The sequence below is a fragment of the Crassostrea angulata genome, chromosome 7, assembly GCF_025612915.1.
Source record: "Crassostrea angulata isolate pt1a10 chromosome 7, ASM2561291v2, whole genome shotgun sequence".
NCBI classification, from domain to species: Eukaryota; Metazoa; Mollusca; class Bivalvia; order Ostreida; family Ostreidae; genus Magallana; species Magallana angulata.
The window spans coordinates 53,377,412-53,390,188 of record NC_069117.1 but is presented as its reverse complement, the minus strand read 5'-3'; the positions used below and the strand labels follow the sequence as shown (position 1 = coordinate 53,390,188).

At 34.2% G+C, this 12,777-nt stretch overlaps 1 protein-coding gene across 1 annotated transcript in view; it reads right to left on the bottom strand.

Annotated features, from left to right (window-relative positions):
- Positions 1-12,777, bottom strand: part of LOC128157207 (carbonic anhydrase-related protein 10-like) — a 19,064-nt gene extending 6,287 nt beyond the window's left edge. Inside the window, exons 1-2 of the mRNA XM_052819654.1 lie at positions 12,313-12,777; positions 5,069-5,116 (exon numbers count right to left, since the gene is read on the bottom strand). Of these exons, the coding sequence (XP_052675614.1) occupies positions 5,069-5,116; positions 12,313-12,364 (100 nt within the window). The 5' untranslated portion in view covers positions 12,365-12,777. The remainder of the gene's footprint in view (positions 1-5,068; positions 5,117-12,312) is intronic.

Here is a 12,777-nt window from a genome sequence, read left to right as displayed (position 1 = left end):
TTAACTCCTTCCTGTACAAAAGCTCAGGAAGGATAATTATGCATTTTGCGACATTCAGTTACAGTTCATTTGTAATATAAATTGAGTTTAACACTCATTCACAAACTATCAAGAAGAGAACAAGTTGACGGCATAGCCTTGAGTCATACTGTATGCAATCATTATGAAAAAAAAATGATCTATTTGTATTCAAAGTTTGGCGATCGCCTCTGCTTACATAACATAATATTAGAATAAAAATGGCTAATTTCAGCTCATTTTGTCATGAAACCCGTTATAATTTTCACATTCAAACCAGCAATGAAGTCATTTAATTACAATATCTATAACTAAACTTCCTGTGAAAAATGATCCTATCACTTCAACAAATGGTTCCAAATTACTGATAAAGTGTTCCGTGAGCAACTTGTATTAAGACGGTATCACAGTTCTTGTAATAATCACCCCATTCCCAAGTATAACGTTCAACTGAAAGGTGTAATTAGCGGGAAATTCGCTTACGATAAATGGCATCATTTATGGAATAAATTGATAGACTTGTACGTATCAGATATAATGATTCGTATTTCATAATATTATCCGATACAGATATCAATGATCTATCATAATATCACTGGAATTGATTTATCGTGCGTCAAGCGACTGTGATGAACCGATTCCGATTATATCGATCTCAAAGACTAATAATTTGAAGAAATTTATTATTAAGATGATAGAATATATATACCAAATACACTGGCTTATAAGATATTTTACAGTGTATAGCTCAATAAGGTATGGTCTGAGAGATAGATATATATATATATATATATATATATATATATATATATATATATATATATATATATATATATATATATATTATATATATATATATATATATATATATATATATATCAATTTGACATATACCTGCCCATGTAGAAGGATATAGATATACAAATAGCACGAGGAAATTCACTATATTGGAGCTACCCCTACGCCCCGGCCGGGTCTTGAACTCACGACCTGTTGAACCAACTCTCCTAGCAGTAAGCGGCCACCGCGCTTACCACTCGGCCAGATATATACAATTATACTTATCCACAAAAATTGACGAATTCTAATGATGCAGACAAGTTAGGCATCCTATCATTTTTTTCTTCAAAGTACTACCGTGCCGGTGTGAGTCCAACGCCAATGAGATATCTACATACTTACCGACTGTGTTTACCGATTTCATTTCACTTAGTTTCTAGATAACAAAGTTCTTTCAGTGGCCTTTAAGTATTTTATGCTAGTAATTTTTCCATTATAAAGCAGTTCAACAAACCAAATCAATAAAATATAAAATGAACTACCTGCCACAAACATTTGAAGGAAAATTTCTATTTTCTAATTGAACAATCAAAGACAAGATTCAATCTTATATATTCTGTAAGCAAAGCAAAAAAATAAAAAATTATAATAACAAAAAGATTACTCTTCCTCAGTTGAAAAACCAATTCTATTAATGAAACTATTCTGGATGACTGTAAATACGAAGTTTCATGTAGAGCAATGAATGAAATGAAACTATCCTAAAGACTTGATTCTATCAACAAACTACTCCTGTTGACAAGATCAGACAGTGGTGATTGTATTGACTTTTGTGCTCTCCAATAGTCAGTCAAAACCTAACCATCAACCTCCAATAGTATCCTTTTCATTTTGCTGATCTTATTGCACACCGAAAATTCAATTATGTTGTCCCTTGGTTTTGTTCCTTATCTCATGCTGTCTGCAGACTTTGGAAATAGTTTTAACAAACTGAGAGTAGAGATTCATGAGAGAGAGAGAAAGAGAGAGAGAGAGAGAGAGAGAACGAGAGAGACAGACAGACAGACAGAGAGAGAATGAGAATTTAAATAAACATGTATTTTAAGAACATGAATTAAAAAAATACATCGTCGTAAGTGGGTTCTGTTTTAATGCAATTACATTGTATATCATGGCTCAGACTGAATCCCTTCAGATTTATGTTAAATAACCTAATTGGATTGAAAACAGAAAATTCACATACTGATTAACAAACTTATTATATGATCAATCTGCATTGAACTAAGACTGTATCAATTCAAATCAGTTAAAAAATGAATGTCGGAAATCATTATATAATTTGGAAGATAAAATCGTAAAGAGTAGATTATATTATCGCCTGTTATATCTGTCAATTATATAACTCTTGAAGGATATCAGATATCGAAACATTTCTGTCAAATCGGGGATCTGACAACTGACTAATTTAGAACTGTTTGTACCGCGAACCATATTGTTTACACACGTGACAAACACGTGTACCTTTAACCACAACAAAGAACCAGCTAACCAAATGGTTAGGGAAAGACACGAGTGTTCTCTGTTCCCGCGTTTATTTGATGCACTTTCAGATGCAATTGATTCCATTGATTAAATGTACATTCATGCGATTCTACTCTCGAATAGTCGTCAATGGCTGCAATTATAATCAAATGTACAAAACAGAATTACACACACATATATTATGTGTAGTAAATAAGTCTAAATTTATTATTATGAATGCAAATAATAATCTATCAATTAATACAACTCAAGCAGCTAATTAAATCTGAATTTCTCCCCTTTATTCAACTTTGATCCTTTTATTCGTGCTCAACAATCAGCTGGGGTATTCTCCAACCCCATTATACTTTTGAACAGTTCTAATTAGGCATACATGTGTTATTAATCGTGACCCATGTCGTATTCTGATGCAACAATACTGTAAAATCTAAGAGCTAGTAATTGACATTTAAAAATCTCAGCATTTTGTGCTTTCTCCGAATTATCATATACAACTTGTGATGATCTTCCTTGAAGACATTTAACAAGACTTATTTTGCTATCATCAGTCAACATAGCTCATAGCTGTCTATTTTCCGCATCAAAAGAACAACTCTATTACACGGAACCAAATCCGTTTTCCGTCTCTGTAAGCAGAATCATTGGAAGTATAAGTTTATATTGATCATTACTCGCCTCTCTACTCTCTCCTAGCAGGTCAAGGGAGACAATCTCATTACCAAAATCAATTGCTTTACCTAATTGTCTCCTAATATTACAGAGATAGCCCATCAAGGCACGCGTCTGTTAGCTTCTAGCATCGCTATGATAACTATAGAAGTATCTGACGGGCCAGTGACGATTAAGTAGGTTCCTTGTGTGCAAGACCCATCCAGTATTTACGAATTGGGATCCTCCTTCGTACTGATTTTCTTCGACTTTTCGTCACCATACATTGTAATTATGTCGACAGTGCGTTTGCCCATGGGACACATACAAAGAAAAAATTAACCTTATTCTGACAGGTGCAACTACACAAGCTTAAGCAAACGTCTCCACTAGAAATAGTTCTAGGAAATCTGGTAAGATTAAGAGTCTGCTGTGCAAACATAAATATTTAACCACCGTCACCCACCATTTTGTAACAGTTTTACGGACCAATTTGAAAAGGAAATTTTTATTTCAGGATCGACTGAAAGATAAAAAAAATCTGAAGACAACTTCTCTTGAGCTGATCATACATCACAAAGTTCTCTTGAAAATTGGACATTCGATTTTGGAAGCAGCAATCAGGATTGTCAGGATCCAGTCCGCTTTGGATCATAGAATCTTTTCTCAGACACAGTAAATCAGGAACTGTTGGCATTCTTCATGTCCCACACGAGACCAACAGTTTCAATTTTATAGGTTCTCGACAGATATACTATAGGTACTGGATGCAAGAATTTATCTAGATATTGCAGAAAATGACAGCTTACCAAAGTTACCGATTTCGTAAAAGTTCAAGTTATTTACGTCCGAAACAGTGCCGGAGACGTGATATTTATTCTTTTTTCATCTTAATTTCACTTGTATTTGGAATTCGGAATTGCTCAAACAAGAGTTTTTAGTTTGCGTTAAAGATGTTTAACAATTTTGATTTAGCATAGCTACAAAACTTAACGTAACGATGATATGCTGTTGGAAAAAAAACCCTGTTTTTTCCTGGATTTGAAATAATATAGAAATTAAAAACTTCAGCAGGAAGATTATTTTTGTCGTAAAACAATTGCAAAGTGCTGGATGTATTACAGACCCATGGGATATCCGAACTTCGTGAACCGGGGATTCATTATAAGAAACATTGATACAGTAATGATAAAAACCGCTTACGGATATTAATATTGCCAAATTTTTCGGTTAAAATAAAATGAACTAAGGGACCTCTCCTCAATCAAAGTCACCACAACATCAAATAAATTGGACAAATAAAAATCAACTCAATTTCTCAGACTAAGAATCAAGACAGTTACGTCCATTTGTATAAAACAACAAACCCAGAAATACATCTCCACAAAAATAGTCGTATAAATAAGAAATGAAGAAATTGACATTAACGTAGAACTAACGTGTGCACCTCATATACCCTATAATCAAGTGACCTCTAAGGATAGCAAAGGTCTTCGATATTGGCAAAAATATTACAGCTTTGCAAAACTTCATTGAAGGACAGTTTCCACTCTATGAACAGTTTTACGAGTAAAATCCTTTAAACAATTCTTCAAGTCTTCAAAAAAGCCACCATCATTAAAAAAAACTTTTTGACATTTTTTTACCGCTATCGAGTTTATTCAACACGTAATGCCACTGCTTTAGTCTAAGTTCGTGATTCATCAAATAATCCGAAGTGATTTGCAAGTCATCGAGATAAATATTCGATGTTAAACGTTTTTTCTGCAAATTACGCAGGTGAAGGTAACGGTGAAAAAAAGGGTTTTCGAAATTCCTGACATGAACCGAATTAATTAGGAAAGCTTGTGTCCTGCGGCGAAGAAAAAAGGCCCATAAATACAGTAGTGATCCATTCTATTATCGCAGGTCAATTATCTTCAATTTTTCACCTTCAAAGGGAATACGGGAGGAGAGGGGTTATGTGATGACAGTAACAGCCGACCATCAGACGAAGCGAGGGTGTCGAAGGCAGACTGTGTACACACTTGTTTAATAGAGTTCGATGGCCTTCAGCTATGGCAAAGTAAAAAATACTCACCAGAAATACCATCATACGTCCACCATTCATCCCACATGGAAAGGATGACTACAATGAGACAGAAAAAAATGGTGATTAGAAAGAGCATGATGGGTTTATTATTTCGAAAATATGAAGGGTATGTGTCGAAACAAAAGCGCCTTAATCCGATTGTAAGATACTGACAATAAATCAAATATTGTGGGGTGATAAAGCTTTATAAGAGATATCAATATGACTTCTCTGGGAATTTTAAATGAGTTTTGATGGACAAAATTTTGCAACTGCAAATAAAACTGAACTACACTGTACGTTTTGTCTTTGGAATTGTTTTTCTTTACTCTGTGTCGACAAAAGAGTACTTAAAATATCTAATTTAAAGAAACGTGTTGACGTAATGATAAAAATTCGTCGTGACACTCAAAAACATGTTCTAAAAACTACAAGTAATTCAGAACAAGTTAAGTTTATATGGAGACTCTGTTGACGCCACCGTCCCCTTCACTTCAATAAGCTGAGGGTCGATGTTGTATCTCTTAGCTGTGGTCTCTTGTTTCATTAATATAATCATATTTTACTCTTCGGAATCGAGAAACGATAAAGAGGAATTAAACAGAAAGAAGAAATTCAAGCGTCGTAACATATATCGAACACGAACGTAATCGGAAAGTTGTAAAACAATTTATTACATTGTGCTGATCGCCGACATAGCTCGCCTAAATGCATTGATAATAGAAATATTTTTCATGGCTTTTATCTGGAAGTTTAACACCAGGACCTTTTGCAAAGATAGCCGAAGGTAACAACTTTCTGCACTTAACCAAATCGAAGGCTCGGTTAAGATTTCACGATTGCATCGGATTTCGTAAACTTATACATATATCAATATACTCCATGCTTAGCACAAGTTATCATGGTATAAATGTGTCATATTTCAAACGTTTTGAACATTAATGGATCTACATGTATTAAGTTCTGATTGCAGAATAAAGTATGCTTAAACAAGATAACACAGTTTGGTGTTTGGTGTTGATTGGTAGTCACAGAGAAACACAAAAAAATAGTTCTCCCGAATGATGAGTTATAAATGCCTGGGGTATAATCATATATCACAATTGAGTCTTTCAACTGATTCAACTTATGTCTTTTAAGTTCATAGAATTTGTGTTCACATTCGTGTAGCCTCACACATGATAGCTTTCATCATATATTGAATGAATACAATTCATATCTACATTTAAGATGTCACAGTGGCCAGAGTAACATTGTACACGTACAAGCAATTACACAGACCTTGGTCATCAGACCAAAATCGAATAAACTCGTTTGTTCATAATAACAGATTCTATAACAAAAGGGATTACAAAGGTCCTTTAGATTGCCTTACAAAAGGAACTATATCTTGTATTTCTTTGGCTTAATTTTAATATTGTTATATGTATAAGGTTGTACATATTTATATTGGTAATTATATATGGGATCACTTCGATATGCTTGAATTGCTAATTAACTTAGTGAATTATATCCAACCATCACCTTTCTATTCATATAAACTTTTATTCCTGTGCTTCCTATTTATATACGCATGCCTCTGTGTCTTTTATGTATCTTTTATTCATCTTGTACCATTGATATGGTTTTGAGAATAAGGAGAATTGAATTTCAATTGAGAAATTAACCCCAAAATGTAAATTTTAATTAACTGGGTCAGAATTCGTTCTCAAGAGCGGTCAACATTAATTGATAGTTTCATCCATCAATCACTAACGACGTATTAACAGCGGGTATTAAGAGCTATCACGACAGAAGAGGGAGCAGACTGCTGGCTTAAAGCTCCGCCACTTATTCTTTCCAAACATCTTTCTACACCGGATAATGTTTATGTGCAATCGACTACTCTTGCAGTTTTCGGCTAATCCAAAATGCAATGAAAACGTTCTTTGAAAGACATTAAATGTTTAATCGAACGCTGCAAGTCGTTCTTATTACGTAAATTTTCAACAAATTGAGAATCGAACGATCAAAGTAAATGCACGTTTAATTGCCCAGAAAGTAATTTTGCTTTTTGTCAATTTTCCCTTTCTCATGGATCAATAGTTTTATTTGTAGTACCAAATGAAAAGACAAAGTCCATCCATTTTTATTTTCATGTTTACTATCAATTATGTAATCCACAAGGATTATGTATATTCTTGCGCTTCGTTGTGGTTGAACAATAACATACCTCGATAAATTGACGTAAAATCGGTTTTTCACACTTTAATGTCTCATTTTGGTTAACTCAAGCAAGAAAATGAGTTTTTTCTAGACAATCGTTCGATTTGTCATGATACACGAGTAAATATGTGACGTGCACACCAAAACTACTTCATACAAAATCCATACTTTGTTACTTCTAGACTTCAATTTCTATAAGGAAACAATATCCATGTTTAATTTCAAACTATATAGCATGTTTTAATTTTATGTTAAGCAAAGTATAAAAACATCTTTTTTGTTGTTGAGAAAAGTTTAAAAGACAAAAGAATAAGTCTGTAAGCCATATCCTTACAAACAATGTATATATTTAACAGCCGAGCTTTGTTTTTATGCACTTTTTCGTAACGATGGGACTGAATTCATTAATGATAGCGTGATGGTGAAGAACAGAGTCACGTGACATGTAGGCGTTTGATTACTTTAGACAGATTATGTAATTTGTAGTCCCCTCACTTGATCATTTGGAACAAAATTCAGAATTATTCAAGCTATTAAATCTCCAATATCACGTTACTGTATTCAATATTGTCAAAATAATCCTCTCCTTTTGATAACCATTCTAAGACTGTTGCTAATATTCTGGAAAACTGACAATCTCGGCGTTTAACAGTGATATTGGATTGAAAAGTGAATTGTGTTCTAAGTTTATTTCATAGCTTCATGTAAATCATGATATAAAGTGGTTGTTTAACAAATACAGTAGTTACTTCATTAATGCTGTATGGATGCTACCCATTTTTGGTTACCCTTTAGGTCTTTATTTACAAGTATCTATTACGGATTAAATCTAAATCTACTGAGAATTTAGGATGACTTTGAATGAGTAAAAATGAACTGCAAATTGGTATGCGCATTTGCAGATTTTGTATTAAAAGTTGATTGGTCAATGCGCTCAGTAATTGTACATACTCTCAAGCTACTGCATGCTACTATAAACATGTATCCCTGTTCAAAAACTAACTCTTATACTGGTTTACATAGCGCTCTGTTTTCATCCATGTACATGCCTGGGACGAATCTATCTTGATGGTGCTTTTTCCTTTCCCGTCATATCTCGCGATGGCGACAGAATCTGGTCAGATTGATCTTAAGAGGCAAACAAAACTGTAATTCTCCCCAAATTCAGACTTTGTCAAAACTCGTGGGTACACCGGCCTATTCCAAAAATATACATTCTCAAATGACTAATAAATTGCAGTCTTTTATATTTTATTATGAATCTACGAAATTAAGTGTCCCAAAGTGACTAACAAATAAAAGTATCTACAAAAATTTATCCCACAAATTCCCTTGGTGAAGAATTTTAAAAATTTCCCTGTTATATTTACGACAAACTACAAATGTACATTTCTTCATTTGAATGCCTGATTTCTTTTTCTTTTAATATAGCAAAAAATTAGGAAATTCTATTGATTACTTTGATAATCATTAGCAGTGGAACCTTTCGAGCAATTAGGAAAAGTTACCCGACATTATTGATTTTTGCTAATTTTGTAAAACAGTTTCTCTTCAAAGACCTGCCTATTCTAATAGCTCATATACTTCACTCTAATTGCTTATCATATGATTATCGGAAACAAGTTACAAAATATTTGCCCAAAGGTTTATTAACCATAAATATCTCTGCATGCTCAACTACGTCTTTTGTTGTTATTTAATTGTTCCTTTTGTTGTTCCCCGTAATCAATATCTCTATTACAGCTAAACAGGAACCTTCTGGATTTAACTGACCAAACTTTTTTTTCTTCTGTTCTTTACAGAAAAAAATGAAAGGATCTCTTATTTTACACCTCAGCACTCCAGTCGTTTTGAGTTAAGGGATAACAACTGATGAGTCCCAGAGGTACATAAAACATGTAAGAAAACTTCGAATACAGATAAAAAGTTCTTGTACCTGAAAATGGACGAATGACTGCTGAAATTTTACGAACATTTACAATCTTTTAATACCATTGTACATGTAAGATAAAAATGGATGCAAACATCAAAGCTTTCTAGATGTCGATACGGTGAATCTATAGGGATTGAGAATACAGCGTGATATGTAAAGAACTGTGTATCAAACTAATTGAACATCTGTCACCCTGACTTATATAATTCACTAACCTACAATATCAATACAACATCTTCGCCTAGAAAGTCAATACCTCAACTTCCAAGTCATTAAGTAAAGACAAATTCTCAAACTGTAAAAATTTCGATGGCGCTCGACATGCGTCGTGGTCATTAATATGGCAACAGAGCAGCAGGACTGGGTTCAATTACACGGCTCCTGGAGGCAGAGGCCCCCAGAAGTCGATACAGGCGGACCATGACCACAGGATGACAGACTCTAGCGCTGTAAACCTTTGTTTATGTGGTATTGTCGTGCAGTTTCTTGGTTTTAGTTTGAATTGGTCCCAATTAAAGGTAGCAGACCGATGCCTTGCTTTCGATAGTCTTGACTTCAAAGAATTGGTTTCTGTTCGTTAGAACAAGCCTGGTTGCAATTTGTCCTTTAATGTCCATTGGTAGCTATTCCCGTGATTAAAGTAGATGTTCTTGCTGACCACGTTAAATGCATATAACAATCGCGCGAATCATAAATGTGCCGACATATTCGGTGTTTATTTGATGAAATGCGGCATTGCATACGTCAGCGTAAATTGGAAATCTAAATCATTATTTTTTTTAAAGATACTGTCACTTTGGTACAATACATCGCAAAATATTTTATGGCGCAAGTCTGAATTGCATTTTTGATAATAAGCAAAATAAAACGGTAATATACACAGCCAAGTGTTATATTAAAGAGAGCAAGACCATTAGTAGATGAAAAAACACATTCGAATGGACATGAGTATGACGATTAGAAGTTTAAAACTATTCACGTTTGATCATACCTCGCTTCATTAATCTGGGTTTTCCGGGTTTTGTAGCCCGGCGGTGAATTTGATTTCATCGCGTTAGTAATAATTCATTGGTTTTTTTTAAACAAAATATTCCATCAATAACCCGTCTTGAGATATGACCAAAATCCCTTGTGCGAGATAAAACAGATCAATTTCAAAATAGCGTCAGGGTGATAGAAAATAAATTAAAACGTTATCTTCTCGATAAGACGCAAGAATTACTGAATAATTGATCAGATTTTGATTTCGTGCTCATACAGCCCAAAGAACAAGTAATAAAATTTATTCTACCCCTTGATTTGGGTTACAAAGGTTTTGGGGCATCTTTTTTAATATCACCTCGTCATGCTAAACTCTCGCAGAGTAACAGTGTATGCTCCCCGTCATCAACACTTTTGCTGACCAATCCAGTAAAAGGTCTCTTTGATGGCGCTGTCGTCTCGAGCAATGCGCCGACAGTACGGCGAATTTCCCGCGAGATTTCTTCATATCCTAATCCGTAATGGACGACCCATTATGAACAAGATCGCTACACCGGAATGAGGCTTTGGAGTACTATTTATTTAACAAATGATAATGATCAGATGTAGACTTAATTGGATGGTGTAAGTAACCGGTGTATAAATGTGGCACTAGTGACACAGAGACAAATTACAGTCGTGTTAAGTAACAAAATCAACATTTTAACAAAATCAAAAATCCCAACAAATCTTTTGAACAGCTTTTCTGATTAAAAATAAATATTCTTTTTCTTCTTTTTTTTCCAAAAATCACCTTCTTTTAAATCTTCTTGACCATTTCCAACCAACGAGATTTCCAAAAATGATGCCCATCTTCAAAATGGTATTAATAAAAGGGAATGCTATCTGTTTCACGAGTTGTGTTAAGAATTTATATCTTCAATGAATGACATTTCATTTACTAGTATACAATTTTCTCGTTTTCTTTTTATTTGGCTCGCAGAGATAATCACGGAGGAGATGCCAGAATTACCTTACAAAATATCTATCGATGCCGAAAAAAATCATTTTTAACAAAGTCTTCCTGTACGCGATATACATCAACAAGTCAATTGGGAGAATAAATTTATATTAATTGTCACAAAACGATACTAGTTTGGCATATTCTTGATTGTAATAAACCCGACTTCTTGTTTATGTGTCTCCGCTCTAGACCAGAACAGTTTCTTCTATTGAATTAGAAAATGTAGAAGGATGGTGTAACATAAGTTCATCTGAAATCAAGACGAGCGATCAATGGTAACACAATGTCCTAATTACCGTGTTATTGACCCTGTAAAACACAAACTGACGCTGATAATCAGAGGAAACTCGAGTCGCCCTGAAACAGATGGTTGTTGGCATTGGTGAGGTGGACCTATGTGAGTTATAACGGATTTTTATTAAGAATTGATCTCGTAGCACAAAATAAAAAAATCTCAGACACCGACAATCTAGTACTGTGCCGACAATCAAGGCGCGGTCTAGCTATTCAATCAGTGTTTTAAAATTGGAAAAACGTTCTTGTGTGAATGCGACTGATGAAAAAGAAGACAATGACCACAAACCACAAAGTCCCGCCAACAGGAGAAGTGCATTTGTTGCAGCAGATATGCATTCAATTTCAATGGAATGAAAATCTTTGTAAATTTAAAGCTCAGCAGTTTTAAGAGCATAAAAACTGCTAATGTCTGGGTTTTTTTCCTCTTTTAACATGGGATGAGGTTAACAAATATCACTTAAGTTAAAAGCTTTTAAGTTATAGAGCCATTGAGCCATTGTTAAGTAGAGGTGTTTTACAAGTTCTATTCTGGCGGCTCACAGTGTGAATCTAACATTTCTAAAAAGATGGTTTGCCAAAGAGGTGGAAGACGAAGGTGTTTCTATTGTGTTACAACACAAATCTTTACATAGCCGCCAATACTACTTATTGAATGACGACCTATTAACAAGACATGCACTGTTATAGAGCCAACGACAACCAAAACATTGGATGGTATATAAGGTCCATTCAATGACAAATAAAAATTATTTGTCTTCTAAATTTTTTTTCTTTTAAAAAAGGAGTTCTTTTTTTTACTTTTGTGAAACATGAAATAGATAAATGTGTACATACCCGTTATATTCGGTAGGAGACAGAGTAAGGCACACACTATATGGCTATACATGGTATCGTCACAATCAGTTTATCAGAACTGTTATCCTTAAGACATTAGAGTAAATGCATTTGGAACTCTGTTCGTGCTTAAGGTGAAGTTAATCCACTTCTTAGACAGCGGTTTGACAAACGTCCCCTTTCTGTTCTCTGTTAGGAAGCTGATAATTACTGGAAGGGAATTTAGGCATTAATTTTTAAACAATGAATATATAATGAATTATTTCTGTCTTGTCCCAGGTTGATTAGTAGTTGCACGTCAAACGCATATCTTCTGTCGATAAACTTTACATTTCCAGTGAGGTTCAGATACTATTTACACCCGGTCAGTTCCGGTCACATGTGTCTGTATATTTGGTGTCGCGTGCTTTTTCGGATACTTTTACGTCAGCAGAGCTTACGGGAGAAAGATCGACTGAAGTGAAG